This window comes from Cajanus cajan, chromosome 3 (assembly GCF_000230855.2).
Source record: "Cajanus cajan strain Asha chromosome 3, NIPB_CcT2T_4, whole genome shotgun sequence".
Taxonomy (NCBI): domain Eukaryota; kingdom Viridiplantae; phylum Streptophyta; class Magnoliopsida; order Fabales; family Fabaceae; genus Cajanus; species Cajanus cajan.
The window spans coordinates 56,510-81,098 of NC_138519.1; the positions used below are offsets into that span (position 1 = coordinate 56,510).

The following is a 24,589-nucleotide window of genomic DNA, read 5'->3' on the forward strand; positions in this document are numbered from 1 at the left end:
TTATGTGACAGGAATACATACTTTTTGTCATGGTCATTTGGGATGTGTTATATCTCTGTGAAATCACAACGTGAAAAGATAACAAAGTTGTTATTGCACGTAATATGATGTAAGGGATATTTTTGTATTGATTTGCTCGATGTTAAATGATGTTATACCTCTGTTTAATAATATGCCATTGCTTCTCTCGGCAGGTATGTTGTGGGACAGTATCCTCAGTTTTTAAGAGCTCATTGGACGTTTCTAAAAGCTGTTGTGAATAATTTTCTTGAGCTTTTGCGTGAGACTCATCCTGGAGTTCAGGTTATGTTTTCTTCCTATGTTTTCTGTCCTAATTTTTCTTATATCAATAGCTTAGTTTATGTCCCCGTGCGTGTGCCTGTGTTTGTGTGCTCTGCGTGCTCATTTCTGTGTGCTATGTGTCTGTACTCTGTGTTGTGTGCCTTTGTTTGCCTTTGATTGTGTGTATATGCTGTGTTTTGTATGTGTTTCTATGTGCGTGTATCTGTCCTTTTTGTGTTCACAGGTTGCAACCCTTAAGTTTGGGAACACTACCAATATTCTTGAGGCATATTCATATGGTTCAAGTGAGGAACAAGTAAGTCTCTGTATTATGGAAAAATTGAATTCAGACATACTACTAAGTTGCATCTCTGACAAAATTTCCCCCTTGTTTAGGGTATCATATTGAATTTTGCACTGTTCTTCACCTCGTTTTGCAAGGCAGGTTTGTTTTCTCAACTTTATGTCTATCTGTGATTGTATGTTGCAAGTATATATTCATGAAATGTCATGGGATCAGGTGAAATAATGTGACCTAGTTTTGGGATTTTTTACGCTTTGTGTATGTGTACCATATCATGCGTCTGACATGATTGAGAATGGACCCACCTTTCTATATACTAAATTGTCATGTCAATTAGTTTTTTTTTCACATCTGTGTAGCACTTCTTCCTCTATTTTTTGCTCATAGTTTTTCAGTTTGCTTGATTAGTATTCAAGTCTGTTAACATCTTTATTAGTATGGTGATACCCTTCTGTTTATGCAGGTTCACTTTTGAATTCTGGAATCCAGTAAAGAGAATTCATTTGCGTTGCTTTTGGGTCTTGAATGTCTTATCAACGTCCCATATGTAGATGATATCGAGGATTTAAGGGTATGATCATGCTGACATTCATGTCTTATGGTTGTCTATTTCTTATGTTATGATTATGATTTATGTGATTTCAAAGTGTGATAAATGATAGTTTAGATAACTAATACATATGAAAATATAACTAAAATCTAGCTAAAATTTTATTTTGTAGGTAATTGTATTTTGTTTTAATAAAAGGCACACTAGAGAAGATATAGGCCCGAAGAACCTAACTCCTTCCTTTTTGGAAAATTAAGAAAAGAAATTGAGAACACGACAGGTATCTTTGTTTATCTTTTGGTTGCGATTTTTTTTTGAAACAATTTTTACTCAGATCATGTTTATGTGACAGGAATACATACTTTTTGTCATGGTCATTTGGGATGTGTTATATCTCTGTGAAATCACAACGTGAAAAGATAACAAAGTTGTTATTGCACGTAATATGATGTAAGGGATATTTTTGTCTTGATTTGCTCGATGTTAAATGATGTTATACCTCTGTTTAATAATATGCCATTGCTTCTGTCGGCAGGTATGTTGTGGGACAGTATCCCCAGTTTTTAAGAGCTCATTGGACGTTTCTAAAAGCTGTTGTGAATAGTTTTCTTGAGCTTTTGCATGAGACTCATCCTGGAGTTCAAGTTATGTTTTCTTCCTATGTTTTCTGTCCTAATTTTTCTTATATCAATAGCTTAGTTTATGTACCCGTGCGTGTGCCTGTGTTTGTGTGCTCTGCGTGCTCATTTCTGTGTGCTCTGTGTCTGTACTCTGTGTTGTGTTCCTTTGTTTGCGTTTGAGTCCTTGTGTGTATATGCTGTGTTTTGTATGTGTTTCTATGTGCGTGTATCTGTCCTTTTTGTGTTCACAGGTGGCAACCCTTAAGTTTGGGAACACTACCAATATTCTTGAGGCATATTCATATGGTTGAAGTGCGGAACAAGTAAGTCTTTGTATTATGGCAAAATTGAATTCGGACATAATACTTAGTTGCATCTCTGACAAAATTTCCCCCTTGTTTAGGGTATCATGTTGAATTTTGCATTGTTCTTCACCTCGTTTTGCAAGGCAGGTTTGTTTTCTCAACTTTATGTCTATCTGTGATTGTATGTTGCAAGTATATATTCATGAAATGTCATGGGATCAGGTGAAATAATGTGACCTAGTTTTGGGATTTTTTACGCTTTGTGTATGTGTACCATATCATGCGTGTGGCATGTTTGAGAATGGACCCACCTTTCTATATACTAATTTTTCTTATATCAATAGCTTAGTTTATGTCCCCGTGCGTGTGCCTGTGTTTGTGTGCTCTGCGTGCTCATTTCTGTGTGCTATGTGTCTGTACTCTGTGTTGTGTGCCTTTGTTTGCCTTTAAGTCCTTGTGTGTATATGTTGTGTTTCGTATGTGTTTCTATGTGCGTGTATCTGTCCTTTTTGTGTTCACAGGTGGTAGCCCTTAAGTTTGGGAACACTACCAATATTCTTGAGGCATATTCATATGGTTCAAGTGAGGAACAAGTAAGTCTCTGTATTATGGCAAAATTGAATTCGGACATACTACTAAGTTGCATCTCTGACAAAATTTCCCCCTTGTTTAGGGTATCATGTTGAATTTTGCACTGTTCTTCACCTCGTTTTGCAAGGCAGGTTTGTTTTCTCAACTTTATGTCTATCTGTGATTGTATGATGCAAGTGTATATTCATGAAATGTCATGGGATCAGGTGAAATAATGTGACCTAGTTTTGGGATTTTTTACGCTTTGTGTATGTGTACCATATCATGCGTGTGGCATGTTTGAGAATGGACCCACCTTTCCATATACTAAATTGTCATGTCAATTAGTTTTTTTTTCACATCTGTGTAGCACCTCTTCCTCTATTTTTTGCTCATAGTTTTTCAGTTTGCTTGATTATTGTTCAAGTCTGTTAACATCTTTATTGGTTGTGGTGATACCCTTCTGTTTATGCAGGTTCACATTTGAATTCTGGAATCCAGTAAAGAGAATTCATCTGCGTTGCTTTTGGGTCTTGAATGTCTTATCAACGTCCCATATGTAGATGATACAGAGGATTTTAGGGTGTGATGATGCTGATATTCATGTCTTATGGTTGTCTATTTCTTATGTTATGATTATGATTTATGTGTTTTCAAAGTGTGATAAATGATAGTATACATAACTAATACATATAAAAATTTAACTAAAATTTAGCTAAATATTTATTTTGTAGGTAATTGTCTTTTGTTTTAATAAAAGGCACACTAGAGAAGATATAGGCCCGAAGAACCCAACTCCTTCCTTTTTGGAAAATTAAAAAAAGAAATTGAGAACACGACAGGTATCTTTGTTTATCTTTTGGTTCCGATTTTTTTTGAAACAATTTTTACTCAGATCATGTTTATGTGACAGGAATATGTACTTTTTTTCAAGGTCATTTGGGATGTGTTATATCTCTGTGAAATCACAACGTGAAAAGATAACAAAGTTATTGCACGTAATATCATGCAAGGGATATTTTTGTATTGATTTGCTCGATGTTAAATGATGTTATACCTCTGTTTAATAATATGCCATTGCTTCTGTCGGCAGGTAGGTTGTGGGATAGTATCCTCAGTATTTAAGAGCTCATTGGACGTTTCTAAAAGCTTGTGAATAATTTTCTTGAGCTTTTGCATGAGACTCATCCTGGAGTTTAGGTTATGTTTTCTTCCTATGATTTCTGTCCTAATTTTTCTTATATCAATAGCTTAGTTTATGTCCCCGTGCATGTGCCTGTGTTTGTATGCTCTGCGTGCTCATTTCTGTGTGCTCTGTGTCTGTACTCTGTGTCTGTACTCTGTGTTGTGTGCCTTTGATTGCCTTTGAGTCCTTGTGTGTATATGCTGTGTTTTGTATGTGTTTCTATGTGCGTGTATCTGTCCTTTTTGTGTTCACAGGTGGCAGCCCTTAAGTTTGGGAACACTACCAATATTCAGATATCTTTGTTTATCTTTTGGTTTTGATTTTTTTTGAAACAATTTTTTCTCAGATCATGTTTATGTGACAGGAATACGTACTTTTTGTCATGGTCATTTGGGATGTGTTATATCTATGTGAAATCACAAGGGGAAAAGATAACAAAGTTGTTATTGCATGTAATATCATGTAAGGGATATTTTTGTATTGATTTCTTCGATGTTAAATGATGTTATACCTCTGTTTAATAATATGCCATTGCTTCTGTCGACAGGTATGTTGTGGGACAGTATCCTTAATTTTTAAGATCTCATTGGACGTTTCTAAAAGCTGTTGCGAATAATTTTCTTGAGCTTTTGCATGAGACTCATCCTGGAGTTCAGGTTATGTTTTCTTCCTATGTTTTCTGTCCTAATTTTTCTTATATCAATAGCTTAATTTATGTACCCGTGTGTGTGCCTGTGTTTGTGTGCTCTACGTGCTCATTTCTGTGTGCTCTGTGTTTGTACTCTGTGTTGTGTGCCTTTGTTTGCCTTTGAGTCCTTGTATGTATATGCTGTGTTTTGTATGTGTTTCTATGTGCGTGTATCTGTCCTTTTTGTGTTCACAGGTGGCAGCCCTTAAGTTTGGGAACACTACCAATATTCTTGAGGCATATTCATATGGTTCAAGTGAGGAACAAGTAAGTCTCTGTATTATGGCAAAATTGAATCTAGACATACTACTAAGTTGCATCACTGACAAAATTTCCCCCTTATTTAGGGTATCATGTTGAACTTTGCACTGTTCTTCACCTCGTTTTGCAAGGCAGGTTTGTTTTCTCAACTTTATGTATATCTGAGATTGTATGTTGCAAGTATATATTCATGGAATGTCATGGAATCAGGTGAAATAATGTGACCTAGTTTTGGGATTTTTTACGCTTTGTGTATGTGTACCATATCATGCGTGTGGCATGTTTGAGAATGGACCCACCTATCTATATACTAAATTGTCATGTCAATTAGTTTTTTTTTCACATCTGTGTAGCACCTCTTCCTCTATTTTTTGCTCATAGTTTTTCAGTTTGATTGATTAGTGTTCAAGTCTGTTAACATCTTTATTAGTGTGGTGATACCCTTCTGTTTATGTAGGTTCACTTTTGAATTCTGGAATCCAGTAAAGAGAATTCATCTGCGTTGCTTTTGGGTCTTGAATGTCTTATCAACGTCCCATATGTAGATGATACCGAGGATTTTAGGGTATAATGATGCTGACATTCATGTCTTATGGTTGTCTATTTCTTATGTTATGATTATGATTTATGTGTTTTCAAAGTATGATAAATGATAGTATACAGAACTAATACATATAAAAATTTAACTAAAATCTAGCTAAAAATTTATTTTGTAGGTAATTGTCTTTTGTTTTAATAAAGGGCACACTAGAGAAGATATAGGCCCGAAGAACCCAATTCCTTGCTTTTTGGAAAATTAATAAAAGAAATTGAGAACACGACAGGTATCTTTGTTTATCTTTTGGTTGCGATTTTTTTTGAAACAATTTTTTCTCAGATCATGTTTATGTGTCAGGAATACGTACTTTTTTGTCATGGTCATTTGGGGTGTGTTATATCTCTGTGAAATCACAACGTGAAAAGATAACAAAGTTGTTATTGCACGAAATATGATGTAAGGGATATTTTTGTATTGATTTGGTCGATGTTAAAGGATGTTATACCTCTGTGTAATAATATGCCATTGCTTCTGTCTGCAGGTATGTTGTGGGATAGTATCCTCAGTTTTTAAGAGCTCATTGGACGTTTCTAAAAGCTGTTGTGAATAATTTTCTTGAGCTTTTGCATGAGTTTCATCCTGGAGTTCAGGTTATGTTTTCTTCCTATGTTTTCTGTCCTAATTTTTCTTATATCAATAGCTTAGTTTGTGTCCCCGTGCGTGTGCCTGTGTTTGTGTGCTTTGCGTGCTCATTTCTGTGTGCTATGTGTCTGTACTCTGTGTTGTGTGCCTTTGTTTGCCTTTGAGTCATTGTGTGTATATGCTGTGTTTTGTATGTGTGTCTATGTGCGTGTATCTGTCCTTTTTGTGTTCACAGGTGGCAGCCCTTAAGTTTGGGAACATTACCAATATTCTTGAGGCATATTCATATGGTTCAAGTGAGGAACAAGTAAGTCTCTGTATTATGGCAAAATTGAATTCGGACATACTACTAAGTTGCATCTCTGACAAAATTTCCCCCTTGTTTAGGGTATCATGTTGAATTTTGCACTGTTCTTCACCTCGTTTTGCAAGGCAGGTTTGTTTTCTCAACTTTATGTCTATCTGTGATTGTATGTTGCAAGTATATATTCATGAAATGTCATGGGATCAGGTGAAATAATGTGACCTAGTTTTGGGATTTTTTACGCTTTGTGTATGTGTACCATATCATGCGTGTGACATGTTTGAGAATGGACCTACCTTTCTATATACTAAATTGTCATGTCAATTAGTTTTTTTTTCACATCTGTGTAGCACTTCTTCCTCTATTTTTTGCTCATAGTTTTTCAGTTTGCTTGATTAGTGTTCAAGTCTGTTAACATCTTTATTGGTGTGGTGATACCCTTCTGTTTATGCAGGTTCACTTTTGAATTCTGGAATCCAGTAAAGAGAATTCATCTGCGTTGCTTTTGGGTCTTGAATGTCTTATCAACGTCCCATATGTAGATGATACCGAGGATTTTAGGGTATGATGATGCTGACATTCATGTCTTATGGTTGTCTATTTCTTATGTTATGATTATGATTTATGTGTTTTCAAAGTATGATAAATGATAGTATACATAACTAATACATAGAAACATATAACTAAAATCTAGCTAAAAATTTATTTTGTAGGTAATTGTATTTTGTTTTAAAAAAAGGCACACTGGAGAAGATATAGGTCTGAAGAACCCAACTCCTTCTTTTTTGGAAAATTAAAAATAGAAACTGAGAACACGACAGGTATCTTTGTTTATCTTTTGGTTGCGATTTTTTTTAAACAATTTTTTCTCAGATCATGTTTATGTGACAGGAATAGGTACTTTTTCTCATGGTCATTTGGGATGTGTTATATCTATGTGAAATCACAACGGGAAAAGATAACAAAGTTGTTATTGCACGTAATATGATGTAAGGGATATTTTTGTATTGATTTACTCGATGTTAAATGATGTTATACCTCTGTTTAATAATATGCCATTGCTTCTGTCGGCAGGTATGTTGTGGGACAGTATCCTCAGTTTTTAAGAGCTCATTGGACGTTTCTAAAAGCTGTTGTGAATAATTTTCTTGAGCTTTTGCATGAGACTCATCTTGGAGTTCAGGTTATGTTTTCTTCCTATGTTTTCTGTCCTAATTTTTCTTATATCAATAGCTTAGTTTATGTACCCGTGCGTGTGCCTGTGTTTGTGTGCTCTACGTGCTCATTTCTGTGTGCTCTGTGTCGGTACTCTGTGTTGTGTGCCTTTGTTTGCCTTTGAGTCCTTGTATGTATGTGCTGTGTTTTGTATGTGTTTCTATTTGCGTGTATCTGTCCTTTTTGTTTTCACAGGTGGCAGCCCTTAAGTTTGGGAACACTACCAATATTCTTGAGGCATATTCATAAGGTTCAAGTGAGGAACAAGTAAGTCTCTGTATTATGGCAAAATTGAATCTAGACATACTACTAAGTTGCATCTCTGACAAAATTTCCCCCTTATTTTGGGTATCATGTTGAATTTTGCACTATTCTTCACCTCGTTTTGCAAGGCAGGTTTGTTTTCTCAACTTTATGTCTATCTGAGTTTGTATGTTGCAAGTGTATATTCATGAAAGTCATGGGATCAGGTGAAATAATGTGACCTAGTTTTGGGATTTTTTACGCTTTGTGTATGTGTACCATATCATGCATGTGGCATGTTTGAGAATGGACCCACCTTTCCTTATACTAAATTGTCATGTCAATTAGTTTTTTATTCACATCTGTGTAGCACCTCTTCCTCTATTTTTTGCTCATAGTTTTTCAATTTGCTTGATTAGTGTTTAAGTCTGTTAACATCTTTATTGGTGTGGTGATACCCTTCTGTTTATGCAGGTTCACTTTTGAATTCTGGAATCCAGTAAAGAGAATTCATCTGCGTTGCTTTTGGGTCTTGAATGTCTTGTCAACGTCCCATATGTAGATGATACCGAGGATTTTAGGGTATGATGATGCTGACATTCATGTCTTATGGTTGTCTATTTCTTATGTTATGATTATGATTTATGTGTTTTCAAAGTATGATAAATGATAGTATACATAACTAATACATATAAAAATTTAACTAAAATCTAGCTAAAAATTTATTTTGTAGGTAATTGTCTTTTGTTTTAATAAAGGGCACACTGGAGAAGATGTGGGCCTGAAGAACCCAACTCCTTCCTATTTGGAAAATTAAAAAAAGGAATTGAGAACACGACAGGTATCTTTGTTTATCTTTTGGTTGCGATTTTTTTTGAAACAATTTTTACTTAGATCATGTTTATGTGACAAGAATACGTACTTTTTGTCATGGTCAATTGGGATGTGTTATATCTCTGTGAAATCACAACATAAAAAGATAACAAAGTTGTTATTGCACGTAATATGATGTAAGAGATATTTTTGTATTGATTTCCTCGATGTTAAATGATGTTATACCTCTGTTTAATAATATGCCATTGCTTCTGTCGGCAGGTATGTTGTGGGACAGTATCCTCAGTTTTTAAGAACTCATTGGACGTTTCTAAAAGCTGTTGTGAATAATTTTCTTGAGCTTTTGGATGAGACTCATCCGGGAGTTCAGGTTATGTTTTCTTCCTATGTTTTCTGTCCTAATTTTTCTTATATCAATAGCTTAGTTTATGTCCCCGTGCGTGTGCCTGTGTTTGTGTGCTCTGCGTGCTCATTAATGTGTGCTCTGTGTCTGTACTCTGTGTTGTGTGCCTTTGTTTGCCTTTGAGTCCTTGTGTGTATATGCTGTGTTTTGTATGTGTTTCTATGTGCGTGTATCTGTCCTTTTTGTGTTCACAGGTGGCAGCCCTTAAATTTGGGAACACTACCAATATTCTTGAGGCATATTCATATGGTTCAAGTGAGGAACAAGTAAGTCTTTGTATTATGACAAAATTGAATCTGGACATACTACTAAGTTGCATCTCTGACAAAATTTCCCCCTTGTTTAGGGTATCATGTTGAATTTTGCACTGTTCTTCACCTCGTTTTGCAAGGCAGGTTTGTTTTCTCAACTTTATGTCTATCTGAGATTGTATGTTGCAAGTGTATATTCATGAAATGTCATGGAATCAGGTGAAATAATGTGACCTAGTTTTGGGATTTTTTATGCTTTGTGTATGTGTACCATATCATGCGTGTGAAATGTTTGAGAATGGACACACCTTTCTATATACTAAATTGTCATGTCAATTAGTTTTTTTTCCACATCTGTGTAGCACCTCTTCCTCTATTTTTTGCTCATAGTTTTTCAGTTTGCTTGATTAGTGTTCAAGTCTGTTAACATCTTTATTGGTGTGGTGATACCCTTCTATTTATGCAGGTCCACATTTGAATCTGGAATCCAGTAAATAGAATTCATCTGCATTGCTTTTGGGTCTTGAATGTTTTATCAACGTCCCATATGTAGATGATACCGAGGATTTTAGGGTATGATGATGCTGACATTCATGTCTTATGATTGTCTATTTCTTATGTTATGATTATGATTTATGTGATTTCAAAGTGTGATAAATGATAGTTTACATAACTAATACATATGAAAATATAACTAAAATCTAGCTAAAATTTTATTTTGTAGGTAATTGTATTTTGTTTTAATAAAAGGCACACTAGAGAAGATATAGGCCCGAAGAACCCAACTCCTTCCTTTTTGGAAAATTAAGAAAAGAAATTGAGAACACGACAGGTATCTTTGTTTATCTTTTGGTTGCGATTTTTTTTTGAAACAATTTTTACTCAGATCATGTTTATGTGACAGGAATACATACTTTTTGTCATGGTCATTTGGGATGTGTTATATCTCTGTGAAATCACAACGTGAAAAGATAACAAAGTTGTTATTGCACGTAATATGATGTAAGGGATATTTTTGTATTGATTTCCTCGATGTTAAATGATGTTATACCTCTGTTTAATAATATGCCATTGCTTCTCTCGGCAGGTATGTTGTGGGACAGTATCCTCAGTTTTTAAGAGCTCATTGGACGTTTCTAAAAGCTGTTGTGAATAATTTTCTTGAGCTTTTGCGTGAGACTCATCCTGAAGTTCAGGTTATGTTTTCTTCCTATGTTTTCTGTCCTAATTTTTCTTATATCAATAGCTTAGTTTATGTCCCCGTGCGTGTGCCTGTGTTTGTGTGCTCTGCGTGCTCATTTCTGTGTGCTATGTGTCTGTACTCTGTGTTGTGTGCCTTTGTTTGCCTTTGAGTCCTTGTGTTTATATGCTGTGTTTTGTATGTGTTTCTATGTGCGTGTATCTGTCCTTTTTGTGTTCACAGGTGGCAGCCCTTAAGTTTGGGAACACTACCAATATTCTTGAGGCATATTCATATGGTTCAAGTGAGGAACAAGTAAGTCTTTGTATTATGACCAAATTGAATCTGGACATACTACTAAGTTGCATCTCTGACAAAATTTCCCCCTTGTTTAGGGTATCATGTTGAATTTTGCACTGTTCTTCACCTCGTTTTGCAAGGCAGGTTTGTTTTCTCAACTTTATGTCTATCTGAGATTGTATGTTGCAAGTGTATATTCATGAAATGTCATGGAATCAGGTGAAATAATGTGACCTAGTTTTGGGATTTTTTATGCTTTGTGTATGTGTACCATATCATGCGTGTGGCATGTTTGAGACTGGACACACCTTTCTATATACTAAATTGTCATGTCAATTAGTTTTTTTTCCACATCTGTGTAGCACCTCTTCCTCTATTTTTTGCTCAAAGTTTTTCAGTTTGCTTGATTAGTGTTCAAGTCTGTTAACATCTTTATTGGTGTGGTGATACCCTTCTGTTTATGCAGGTTCACATTTGAATCTGGAATCCAGTAAAGAGAATTCATCTGCGTTGCTTTTGGGTCTTGAATGTTTTATCAACGTCCCATATGTAGATGATACCGAGGATTTTAGGGTATGATGATGCTGACATTCATGTCTTATGGTTGTCTATTTCTTATGTTATGATTATGATTTATGTGATTTCAAAGTGTGATAAATGATAGTTTACATAACTAATACATATGAAAATATAACTAAAATCTAGCTAAAATTTTATTTTGTAGGTAATTGTATTTTGTTTTAATAAAAGGCACACTAGAGAAGATATAGGCCCGAAGAACCCAACTCCTTCCTTTTTGGAAAATTAAGAAAAGAAATTGAGAACACGACAGGTATCTTTGTTTATCTTTTGGTTGCGATTTTTTTTTGAAACAATTTTTACTCAGATCATGTTTATGTGACAGGAATACATACTTTTTGTCATGGTCATTTGGGATGTGTTATATCTCTGTGAAATCACAACGTGAAAAGATAACAAAGTTGTTATTGCACGTAATATGATGTAAGGGATATTTTTGTATTGATTTCCTCGATGTTAAATGATGTTATACCTCTGTTTAATAATATGCCATTGCTTCTCTCGGCAGGTATGTTGTGGGACAGTATCCTCAGTTTTTAAGAGCTCATTGGACGTTTCTAAAAGCTGTTGTGAATAATTTTCTTGAGCTTTTGCGTGAGACTCATCCTGGAGTTCAGGTTATGTTTTCTTCCTATGTTTTCTGTCCTAATTTTTCTTATATCAATAGCTTAGTTTATGTCCCCGTGCGTGTGCCTGTGTTTGTGTGCTCTGCGTGCTCATTTCTATGTGCTATGTGTCTGTACTCTGTGTTGTGTGCCTTTGTTTGCCTTTGAGTCCTTGTGTGTATATGCTGTGTTTTGTATCTGTTTCTATGTGCGTGTATCTGTCCTTTTTGTGTTCACAGGTTGCAACCCTTAAGTTTGGGAACACTACCAATATTCTTGAGGCATATTCATATGGTTCAAGTGAGGAACAACTAAGTCTCTGTATTATGGAAAAATTGAATTCAGACATACTACTAAGTTGCATCTCTGACAAAATTTCCCCCTTGTTTAGGGTATCATGTTGAATTTTGCACTATTCTTCACCTCGTTTTGCAAGGCAGGTTTGTTTTCTCAACTTTATGTCTATCTGTGATTGTATGTTGCAAGTATATATTCATGAAATGTCATGGGATAAGGTGAAATAATGTGACCTAGTTTTGGGATTTTTTACGCTTTGTGTATGTGTACCATATCATGCGTCTGGCATGATTGAGAATGGACCCACCTTTCTATATACTAAATTGTCATGTCAATTAGTTTTTTTTTCACATCTGTGTAGCACTTCTTCCTCTATTTTTTGCTCATAGTTTTTCAGTTTGCTTGATTAGTATTCAAGTCTGTTAACATCTTTATTAGTATGGTGATACCCTTCTGTTTATGCAGGTTCACTTTTGAATTCTGGAATCCAGTAAAGAGAATTCATTTGCGTTGCTTTTGGGTCTTGAATGTCTTATCAACGTCCCATATATAGATGATACCGAGGATTTAAGGGTATGATCATGCTGACATTCATGTCTTATGGTTGTCTATTTCTTATGTTATGATTATGATTTATGTGATTTCAAAGTGTGATAAATGATAGTTTAGATAACTAATACATATGAAAATATAACTAAAATCTAGCTAAAATTTTATTTTGTAGGTAATTGTATTTTGTTTTAATAAAAGGCACACTAGAGAAGATATAGGCCCGAAGAACCTAACTCCTTCCTTTTTGGAAAATTAAGAAAAGAAATTGAGAACACGACAGGTATCTTTGTTTATCTTTTGGTTGCGATTTTTTTTTGAAACAATTTTTACTCAGATCATGTTTATGTGACAGGAATACATACTTTTTGTCATGGTCATTTGGGATGTGTTATATCTCTGTGAAATCACAACGTGAAAAGATAACAAAGTTGTTATTGCACGTAATATGATGTAAGGGATATTTTTGTCTTGATTTGCTCGATGTTAAATAATGTTATACCTCTGTTTAATAATATGCCATTGCTTCTGTCGGCAGGTATGTTGTGGGACAGTATCCTCAGTTTTTAAGAGCTCATTGGACGTTTCTAAAAGCTGTTGTGAATAGTTTTCTTGAGCTTTTGCATGAGACTCATCCTGGAGTTCAGGTTATGTTTTCTTCCTATGTTTTCTGTCCTAATTTTTCTTATATCAATAGCTTAGTTTATGTACCCGTGCGTGTGCCTGTGTTTGTGTGCTCTGCGTGCTCATTTCTGTGTGCTCTGTGTCTGTACTCTGTATTGTGTTCCTTTGTTTGCCTTTGAGTACTTGTGTGTATATGCTGTGTTTTGTATGTGTTTCTATGTGCGTGTATCTGTCCTTTTTGTGTTCACAGGTGGCAACCCTTAAGTTTGGGAACACTACCAATATTCTTGAGGCATATTCATATGGTTGAAGTGCGGAACAAGTAAGTCTTTGTATTATGGCAAAATTGAATTCGGACATAATACTTAGTTGCATCTCTGACAAAATTTCCCCCTTGTTTAGGGTATCATGTTGAATTTTGCATTGTTCTTCACCTCGTTTTGCAAGGCAGGTTTGTTTTCTCAACTTTATGTCTATCTGTGATTGTATGTTGCAAGTATATATTCATGAAATGTCATGGGATCAGGTGAAATAATGTGACCTAGTTTTGGGATTTTTTACGCTTTGTGTATGTGTACCATATCATGCGTGTGGCATGTTTGAGAATGGACCCACCTTTCTATATACTAATTTTTCTTATATCAATAGCTTAGTTTATGTCCCCGTGCGTGTGCCTGTGTTTGTGTGCTCTGCGTGCTCATTTCTGTCTGCTTTGTGTCTGTACTCTGTGATGTGTGCCTTTGTTTGCCTTTGAGTCCTTGTGTGTATATGCTGTGTTTTGTATGTGTTTCTATGTGCGTGTATATGTCCTTTTTGTGTTCACAGGTGGCAACCCTTAAGTTTGGGAACACTACCAATATTCTTGAGGCATATTCATATGGTTCAAGTGAGGAACAAGTAAGTCTCTGTATTATGGCAAAATTGAATTCGGACATACTACTAAGTTGCATCTCTAACAAAATTTCCCCCTTGTTTAGGGTATCATGTTGAATTTTCCACTGTTCTTCACCTCGTTTTGCAAGGCAGGTTTGTTTTCTCAACTTTATGTCTATCTGTGATTGTATGTTGCAAGTATATATTCATGAAATGTCATGGGATCTGGTGAAATCATGTGACCTAGTTTTGGGATTTTTTACGCTTTGTGTATGTGTACCATATCATGCGTGTGGCATGTTTGAGAATGGACCCAACTTTCTATATACTAAATTGTCATGTCAATTAGTTTTTTTTTCACATCTGTGTAGCACCTCTTCCTCTATTTTTTGCTCATAGTTTTTCAGTTTGCTTGATTAGTGTTCAAGTCTGTTAACATCTTTATTAGTGTCGTGATACCCTTCTGTTTATGAAGGTTCACTTTTGAATTCTGGAATCCAGTAAAGAGAATTCATCTGCGCTGCTTTTGGGTCTTGAATGTCTTATCAACGTCCTATATGTAGATGTTACCGAGGATTTTAGGGTATGATGATGCTGACATTCATGTCTTATGGTTATCTATTTCTTATGTTATGATTATGATTTATGTGTTTTCAAAGTATGATAAATGATAGTATACATAACTAATACATATAAAAATTTAACTAAAATCTAGCTAAAAATTTATTTTGTAGGTAATTGTCTTTTGTTTTAATAAAGGGCACACTGGAGAAGATATAGGCCCGGAGAACCCAACTCCTTCCTATTTGGAAAATAAAAAAAGAAATTGAGAACACGACAGGTATCTTTGTTTATCTTTTGGTTGCGATTTTTTTTGAAACAATTTTTACTCAGATCATGTTTATGTGATAGGAATGCGTACTTTTTGTCATGGTCATTTGGGATGTGTTATATCTCTGCGAAATCACAACGTGAAAAGATAACAAATTTGTTATTGCACGTAATATGATGTATGGGATATTTTTGTGTTGATTTGCTCGATGTTAAATGATGTTATACCTCTGTTTAATAATATGCCATTGCTTTTGTCGGCAGGTATGTTGTGGGACAGTATCCTCAGTTTTTAAGAGCTCATTGGACGTTTCTAAAAGCTGTTGTGAATAATTTTTTTGAGCTTTTGCATGAGACTCATCCTGGAGTTCAGGTTATGTTTTCTTCCTATGTTTTCTGTCCTAATTTTTCTTATATCAATAGCTTAGTTTATGTCCCCGTGCGTGTGCTTGTGTTTTTGCTCTGCGTGCTCATTTCTGTGTGCTCTGTGTCTGTACTCTGTGTTGTGTGCCTTTGTTTGCCTTTGAGTCCTTGTGTGTATATGCTGTGTTTTGTTTGTGTTTCTATGTGCGTGTATCTGTCCTTTTTGTGTTCACAGGTGGCAGCACTTAAGTTTGGGAACACTACCAATATTCTTGAGGCATATTCATATGGTTCAAGTGAGGAACAAGTTAGTCTCTGTATTATGGCAAAATTGAATTCGGACATACTACTATGTTGCATCTTTGACAAAATTTCCCCCTTGTATAGGGTATCATGTTGAATTTTGCATTGTTCTTCACCTCGTTTTGCAAGGCAGGTTTGTTTTCTCAACTTTATGTCTATCTGTGATTGTATGTTGCAAGTATATATTCCTGAAATGTCATGGGATCAGGTGAAATAATGTGACCTAGTTTTGGGATTTTTTACGCTTTGTGTATGTGTACCATATCATGCGTGTGGCATGTTTGAGAATGGACCCACCTTTCTATATACTAATTTTTCTTTTATCAATAGCTTAGTTTATGTCCCCGTGCGTGTGCCTGTGTTTGTGTGCTCTGCGTGCTCATTTCTGTGTGCTCTGTGTCTGTACGCTGTGTTGTGTGCCTTTGTTTGCCTTTGAGTCCTTGTGTGTATATGCTGTGTTTTGTATGTGTTTCTATGTGCGTGTATCTGTCCTTTTTATGTTCACAGGTGACAACCCTTAAGTTTGGGAACACTACCAATATTCTTGAGGCATATTCATATGGTTCAAGTGAGGAACAAGTAAGTCTCTGTATTATGGCAAAATTGAATTCGGACATACTACTAAGTTGCATCTCTAACAAAATTTCCCCCTTGTTTAGGGTATCATGTTGAATTTTCCACTGTTCTTCAACTCGTTTTGCAAGGCAGGTTTGTTTTCTCAACTTTATGTCTATCTGTGATTGTATGTTGCAAGTATATATTCATGAAATGTCATGGGATCAGGTGAAATATTGTGACCTAGTTTTGGGATTTTTTACGCTTTGTGTATGTGTACTATATCATGCGTTTTGCATGTTTGAGAATGGACCCACCTTTCTATATACTAAATTGTCATGTCAATTAGTTTTTTTTTCACATCTGTGTAGCACCTCTTCCTCTATTTTTTGCTCATAGTTTTTCAGTTTGCTTGATTAGTGTTCAAGTCTGTTAACATCTTTATTGGTGTGGTGATACCCTTCTGTTTATGCAGGTTCACTTTTGAATTCTGGAATCCAGTAAAGAGAATTCATTTGCGTTGCTTTTGGGTCTTGAATGTCTTATCAACGTCCCATATGTAGATGATACCGAGGATTTTAGGGTATGATGATGCTGACATTCATGTCTTATGGTTGTCTATTTCTTATGTTATGATTATGATTTATGTGTTTTCAAAGTATGATAAATGATAGTATACATAACTAATACATATAAAAATTTAACTAAAATCTAGCTAAAAATTTATTTTGTAGGTAATTGTCTTTTGTTTTAATAAAGGGCACACTGGAGAAGATATAGGCCCGAAGAACCCAACTCCTTCCTATTTGGAAAATTAGAAAAAGAAATTGAGAACACGACAGGTATCTTTGTTTGTCTTTTGGTTGCGATTTTTTTTGAAACAATTTTTACTCAGATCATGTTTATGTGACAGGAATACATACTTTTTGTCATGGTCATTTGGGATGTGTTATATCTCTCGGAAATCACAACGTGAAAAGATAACAAAGTTGTTATTGCACGTAATATGATGTAAGGGATATTTTTGTATTGATTTGCTCGATGCTAATTGATGTTATACATCTGTTTAATAATATGTCATTGCTTCTGTCGGCAGGTATGTTGTGGGACAGTATCCTCAATTTTTAAGAGCTCATTGGACGTTTCTAAAAGCTGTTGTGAATAATTTTCTTGAGCTTTTGCATGAGACTCATCCTGGAGTTCAGGTTATGTTTTCTTCCTATGTTTTCTGTCCTAATTTTTCTTATATCAATAGCTTAGTTTATGTCCCCGTGCGTGTGCCTGTGTTTGTGTGCTCTGCGTGCTCATTTTTGTGTGCTCTGTGTCTGTACTCTGTGTTGTGTGCCTTTGTTTGCCTTTGAGTCCTTGTGTGTATATGTTGTGTTTTGTTTGTGTTTCTATGTGCGTGTATCTGTCCTTTTTGTGTTCACAGGTGGCAGCACTTAAGTTTGGGAACACTACCAATATTCTTGAGGCATATTCATATGGTTCAAGTGAGGAACAAATAAGTCTCTGTATTATGGCAAAATTGAATTCGGACATACTACTAGGTTGCATCTCTAACAAAATTTCCCCCTTGTTTAGGGTATCATGTTGAATTTTCCACTGTTCTTCAACTCGTTTTGCAAGGCAGGTTTGTTTTCTCAACTTTATGTCTATCTGTGATTGTATGTTGCAAGTATATATTCATGAAATGTCATGGGATCAGGTGAAATAATGTGACCTAGTTTTGGGATTTTTTACGCTTTGTGTATGTGTACCATATCATGCTTGTGGCATGTTTGAGAATGGACCCACCTTTCTTTATGCTAAATTGTCATGTCAATTAGTTTTTTTTTCACATCTGTGTAGCACCTCTTCCTCTATTTTTTGCTCATAGTTTTTCAGTTTGCTTGATTAGTGTTCAAGTCTGTTAACATCTTTATTAGTTGGTGATACCCTTCTGTTTATGCAGGCTCACTTTTGAATTCTGGAATCCAGTAAAGAGAATTCATCTGCGTTGCTTTTGGGTCTTGAATGTCTTATCAACGTCCCATATGTAGATGATACCGAGGATTTTAGGGTATGATGATGCTGACATTCATGTCTTATGGTTGTCTATTTCTTATGTTGTGATTATGATTTATGTGTTTTCAAAGTATGATAAATGATAGTATACATAACTAATACATATAAAAATTTAACTAAAATCTAGCTAAAAATTTATTTTGTAGGTAATTGTCTTTTGTTTTAATATAGGGCACACTGGAGAAGATATAGGCCCGAAGAACCCAACTCCTTCCTATTTGGAAAATTAATAAAAGAAATTGAGAACACGACAGGTATCTTTGTTTATCTTTTGGTTGCGATTTTTTTTTAAACAATTTTTACTCAGATAATGTTTATGTGACAGGAATACATAGTTTTTGTCATGGACATTTGGGATGTGTTATATCTCTGTGAAATCACAACGTGAAAAGATAACAAAGTTGTTATTGCACGTAATATGATGTAAGGGATATTTTTGTATTGATTTGCTCGATGTTGAATGTTGTTATACCTCTGTTTAATAATATGTCATTGCTTCTGTCGGCAGGTATGTTGTGGGACAGTATCCTCAGTTTTTAAGAGCTCATTGGACGTTTCTAAAAGCTGTTGTGAATAATTTTCTTGAGCTTTTGCATGAGACTCATCCTGGAGTTCAGGTTATGTTTTCTTCCTATGTTTTCTGTCCTAATTTTTCTTATATCAATAGCTTAGTTTATGTCCCCGTGCGTGTGCCTGTGTTTGTGTGCTCTGCGTGCTCATTTTTGTGTGCTCTGTGTCTGTATTCTGTGTTGTGTGCCTTTGTTTGCCTTTGAGTCCTTGGGTGTATATGTTGTGTTTTGTTTGTGTTTCTATGTGCGTGTATCTGTCCTTTTTGTGTTCACAGGTGGCAGCACTTAAGTTTGGGAACACTACCAATATTCTTGAGGCATATTTATATGGTTTAAGTGAGGAACAAGTAAGTCTCTATATTATGGCAAAATTGAATTCGGACATACTACTAACTTGCATCTCTGACAAAATTTCCCCCTTGTTTAGGGTATCATGTTGAATTTTGCACTGTTCTTCACCTCGTTTTGCAAGGCAGGTTTGTTTTCTCAACTTTATGTCTATCTGTGATTGTTTGTTGCAAATATATATTCATGAAATGTCATGGGATCAGGTAAAATAATGTGACCTAGTTTTGGGATTTTTTACGCTTTGTGTATGTGTACCATATCATGCGTGTGGCATGTTTGAGAATGGACCCAGCTTTCTTTATACTAAATTGTCATGTCAATTTGTTTTTTTTTCACATCTGTGTAGCACCTCTTCCTCTATTTTTTGCTCATAGTTTTTCAGTTTGCTTGATTAGTGTTCAAGTCTGTAAACATCTTTATTAGTTGGTGATACCCTTCTGTTTATGCAGGCTCACTTTTGAATTCTGGAATCCAGTAAAGAGAATTCATCTGCGTTGCTTTTGGGTCTTGAATGTCTTATCAACGTCCCATATGTAGATGATACCGAGGATTTTAGGGTATGATGATGCTGACATTCATGTCTTATGGTTGTCTATTTCTTATGTTGTGATTATGATTTATGTGTTTTCAAAGTATGATAAATGATAGTATACATAACTAATACATATAAAAATTTAACTAAAATCTAGCTAAAAATTTATTTTGTAGGTAATTGTCTTTTGTTTTAATATAGGGCACACTGGAGAAGATATAGGCCCGAAGAACCCAACTCCTTCCTATTTGGAAAATTAATAAAAGAAATTGAGAACACGACAGGTATCTTTGTTTATCTTTTGGTTGCGATTTTTTTTTAAACAATTTTTACTCAGATAATGTTTATGTGACAGGAATACATACTTTTTGTCATGGTCATTTGGGATGTGTTATATCTCTGTGAAGTCACAACGTGAAAAGATAACAAAGTTGTTATTGCACGTAATATGATGTAAGGGATATTTTTGTATTGATTTGCTCGATGTTGAATGTTGTTATACCTCTGTTTAATAATATGCCATTGCTTCTGTCGGCAGGTATGTTGTGGGACAGTATCCTCAGTTTTTAAGAGCTCATTGGACGTTTCTAAAAGCTGTTGTGAATAATTTTCTTGAGCTTTTGCATGAGACTCATCCTGGAGTTCAGGTTATGTTTTCTTCCTATGCTTTCTGTCCTAATTTTTCTTATATCAATAGCTTAGTTTATGTCCTCGTGCGTGTGCCTGTGTTTGTGTGCTCTGCGTGCTCATTTTTGTGTGCTCCGTGTCTGTACTCTGTGTTGTGTGCCTTTGTTTGCCTTTGAGTCCTTGTGTGTATATGCTGTGTTTTGTTTGTGTTTCTATGTGCGTGTATCTGTCCTTTTTGTGTTGACAGGTGGCAGCACTTAAGTTTGGGAACACTACCAATATTCGTGAGGCATATTCATATGGTTCAAGTGAGGAACAAGTAAGTCTCTGTATTATGGCAAAATTGAATTCGGACATACTACTAAGTTGCATCTCTAACAAAATTTCCCCCTTGTTTAGGGTATCATGTTGAATTTTGCACTGTTCTTCACCTCGTTTTGCAAGGCAGGTTTGTTTTCTCAACTTTATGTCTATCTGTGATTGTTTGTTGCAAATATATATTCATGAAATGTCATGGGATCAGGTGAAATAATGTGACCTAGTTTTGGGATTTTTTACGCTTTGTGTATGTGTACCATATCATGCGTGTTGTTTGAAATATTTTGAGAAAAATGTAGAAAAATTGAATCTTGCAGACAAAATTAAAATTAAAATTGAAGATGGAAAACTATCATTAAATTAACATTGAAATTCATAGAAGAGGATGCCTATGTATAGGCTTACAATCAATTTAAAATTCCTAACAAATCTCATCTACTAACAACTCTACTTGATGAGATTATATTGAATAACTGAAAATAAAATATAATAAATAAAACTGTAACAATAACAAATATCTTATCTAAAATTTATTCAAAATTCAAAATTTAAATAAAGGAAAATCTCATAAATCTAACACTCTTCCTTGAGATTTGCCATGAATATCACAAATTTTAGTTTCATGAACTCCAAAAATTGAGTTTTGAAATGCTATGTCATCAAGTTTTTGCACATCAATTTCTTGACCCATATCATTGTCTTCATAGTCATTCAATCTAACTCCTCCTCCTGTCTTTGAATACCATTTGTTGGAATTTGTCATATCAAATACATCATGCATAAAAGTGTGACCAAATCTTCCATGCCAAACATTACTCTCATCAATTTTAGCAATAAAATCATGATCTTCAACCAAATCAAATTTCAAATAAAAACTGTTTTTGGTCATCTCAATTTTTGCAATTTCTAAACCATGTTCATCCATAATAAAACAATAATTCTCTTTAAAAGAGACTCCCTAACCATTCCTTAGCATTTGTGCAACACTAAGAACATTTTGATCCAATTTTGGTATGTAGAGAACATCTTTAACAATTATCATACCTTTCTTGGTTGCAATAGAAATTGTACCTTTTCCATTGGCTTGTACAATTTCACCATTTCCCATCTTGACTTTTGGCTTAATTGATTTGTCAATGGAGGTAAAAAATGATAAATATTTAGTCATGTGACTAGTGCAACCACTGTCAATGAGCCAAGTATTCACTTCATGTGAATTGAATTGTTGAGATGCCATAAATAAATATTCATCTTCATCATCATTTTTTTCTTCAATCACATTTGCCTGTTTTTCTGGTTGTTGTTCAGGCTGATTCTTCTTTAATCTGCAATACTTTTCACTGTGACCATTTTTATTGCAAAAATTACAGTGAAAAAATGGTTTATCTTTAAACCAACAATCTTCTTTAGAATGGTTGGTTCTTTGGCAATGAAAACAAGGCAAAAAATTTCCTTTTTTTGAAGAACCTTCATCTTTTCCTTTATTCTTATTGAAAGTTCGTGACTTTCCAAAATTCCTTCCATTGTGCTTTGCTCGAAAGGCACCTTCAACAGCTTCATCACTTCTAATGGAGACTCTTTGCTCTTGTGCGTGAAGCTTGCTGGTCAATTCAGTAATTGTGAGAGTTTGCAAATCACAAGACTCTTCAATTGCAGAAATCTTGGCTTCAAATCTTTCGGGTACCGAAACCATGATTTTTTCGACAACCTTTTGATCTGTAAATGATGTTTCACCAAGAAGTCGCATTTGGTTCACAACATCCATTAATCTGCCAGAATAATCTTTAACAGATTCATTATCCTTCATCTTCATCAATTCAAATTCTCTCTTCAATGTGAGAAGCCTAACAGATTTGACTCTGCTACTGCCTTCAAATTCATCTTGAATCTTGTCCCACACCTGTTTAGGTGTTTCTAAGTCCATGATTTTAGTAAAAATATGATCTGCAAGTCCTGCATGTAGGCAAGTGATGGCTTTATCTTTCTTCAGCTTCTCCTCCTCATAAGCTTTGATTTGTGCAATGGTTGGATTTTCTCTCAATGGTGGTGGATCAGCTTCAGAAATTACAACATTCCATAAACCTTGAGATCTTGAAACAAATTTCATCTTGACGGCCCAAATATGATAATTTTCACCATTAAACATTGGAATTGTTGGTGAATTGGTGGAAGTAGACATCCTTGCACCAAAAATTGTTTGAACAATAAATCACTCAATTTAGTGTTTGCACTCAACCTCAATGTGTTTAGCGCTCAATAAATTTTTTCCTCACAGCCCGTAAGAAGCAAGCTCTGATACCATTTGTTGGAAATATTTTGAGAAAAATGTAGAAAAATTGAATCTTGCAGACAAAATTAAAATTAAAATTGAAGATGGAAAACTATCATTAAATTAACATTGAAATTCATAGAAGAGGATGCCTATGTATAGGCTTACAATCAATTTAAAATTCCTAACAAATCTCATCTACTAACAACTCTACTTGATGAGATTATATTGAATAACTGAAAATAAAATATAATAAATAAAACTGTAACAATAACAAATATCTTATCTGTAGACCCCTAAAATTGTCCGGGTCGGAAATAAAAGCTTGAAGATTCTCGAAGACTGAAGGATAATCAGCCAGAAGGACTCCTGGAAAGCCCTAGGAGGGTTCTCTGTAGGTCTAGAGGTCTTAGAATAGCTAAAAAATAAGGAAGTGGAGGGAAAAAGCCCAATACGGCCGTACTGAACTTAATACGGCCGTATTGAAGCTTCAATACGGCCGTACTGAAGTCAGTACGACCGTATTGACACTTCAATACGACCGCCGCGAACTCAATACGGGCGTATTGAAATTTCTGACTTTCAATACGACCGTATTGAACTCCAATACGACCGTATTGAAGCTCAAAAATTTCAATACGGCCGTATTGGCCCTGTAGGCCGTATTGCGCCTATTCCCTATAAATATGACGTCATTTGGACGTCCTACCACACTTTTTCACTGAGTTTTGACTCCCTCCTTGAGTATTTTGGGGTTTTTGAGCAGTGTTCTGCCCTAGAAAACTCTCCGGGAGTTGATCCGACGAAGTTCTTGAGCCCCGAGCCATTTTGCTTGAGGATCGAACCAAGTCGAGGGGAAATCTTTTTGATCCCCTTAGTTAAAATTTTGTTCTAGGAGAGCGAGGAGCGGGCTTGTAGAGCGTGGGAACGCCAAAACGCTTCCCAGTTCATTTTTTATAAAAAGCACGCTTCAAGAGGTTTCCCTTCAATCCTTCCTTTTACTGCTTTCTGTGTGTATATTTAAACTGTCATCATGTAGATAGTCAATTCATAATTGTTTAGAATAAATAGGGGTAATTTAGTAATTTTATACTGTTCTGTTAAAAATAATCTGTCATAGGGAACCCGAAAGGGGCGCTGTGGGGTGCTAACACCTTCCCCACGCGTAACCGACTCCCTTACCCAACTCTGGTTGTAGTGGCCAAAGTTGATTTTTAAATCAATTGCCTTATCCCTTTTTCCAATGTTTTGAGTAAAACATTGGTGGCGACTCCACGAACCCTCCTTTATGAAAACCACTAATCCATGGAGGGTCCCGCTTGGGATTAATATGGATTAGTGAGCCTTTTAATAAAATTGCTCGTTTGACGAGGTCTCAGTTTGAGAATAAGTCATTCTAGCAATCCACATTTTTCAAACAAATAAACGAGTCCAACCATCCTTCGCGAATGCCGAAAGCCCGTTTCGGGCCGGTGGCGACAGATGGCGACTCCACTGGGGAATTTCTCGAGAGTCAGTCCCATTTAGTGACAGATTATTTTTAACAAATAATAGTTAAAATTACTTTATTACCCCTCACTTGTATGATAACATGTTTATCTATT

At 35.2% G+C, this 24,589-nt stretch overlaps 1 protein-coding gene and 2 long non-coding RNA genes across 5 annotated transcripts; 2 read left to right on the top strand and 1 right to left on the bottom strand.

The window, feature by feature from the left end:
• The first annotated feature begins 200 nt into the window (after positions 1–200).
• On the top strand, positions 201–9,317 carry LOC145955406 (uncharacterized). 2 transcript variants are annotated; one of them, XR_014432009.1, is made up of 11 exons: positions 201–598; positions 679–727; positions 1,050–1,157; positions 1,309–2,079; positions 2,160–3,214; positions 6,964–7,071; positions 7,142–7,239; positions 7,325–7,732; positions 7,862–7,935; positions 8,183–8,290; positions 8,442–9,317. It is a non-coding gene; the product is annotated as an uncharacterized LOC145955406 (long non-coding RNA). The 2 variants fall into 2 exon arrangements; XR_014432010.1 differs by lacking the exon at positions 7,862–7,935.
• A 2,476-nt stretch (positions 9,318–11,793) lies between these two features.
• Positions 11,794–22,006, top strand: LOC145955404 (uncharacterized). Of its 2 annotated transcripts, none has more exons than XR_014432007.1 (14): positions 11,794–12,300; positions 12,623–12,730; positions 12,882–13,652; positions 13,733–14,227; positions 14,308–14,356; positions 14,938–16,279; positions 16,360–16,408; positions 16,731–16,838; positions 16,990–17,266; positions 17,352–17,748; positions 17,840–17,888; positions 18,210–18,317; positions 18,469–20,717; positions 20,798–22,006. It is a non-coding gene; the product is annotated as an uncharacterized LOC145955404 (long non-coding RNA). The 2 variants fall into 2 exon arrangements; XR_014432008.1 differs by having other exon boundaries at positions 18,494–20,717.
• A 30-nt stretch (positions 22,007–22,036) lies between these two features.
• On the bottom strand, positions 22,037–22,895 carry LOC145955937 (uncharacterized). The gene is made up of 2 exons (XM_083071485.1): positions 22,184–22,895; positions 22,037–22,056 (listed from the first exon to the last, which is right to left on the bottom strand). Exons 1-2 carry the CDS (start codon positions 22,893–22,895, stop codon positions 22,037–22,039), a joined length of 732 nt encoding a protein of 243 aa, XP_082927611.1.
• Positions 22,896–24,589: the final 1,694 nt, after the last annotated feature.

Excerpts from the sequence above, each read along its gene's own strand:
- LOC145955937 (XM_083071485.1), bottom strand. The coding sequence starts at position 22,895 with ATGTCTACTTCCACCAATTCACCAACAATTCCAATGTTTAATGGTGAA. Across the intron at positions 22,057-22,183 it reads GAATAAAGGAAAAGATGAAG|TGAAAAGTATTGCAGATTAA; the intron begins GTTCTTCAAAAA and ends AAATGGTCACAG.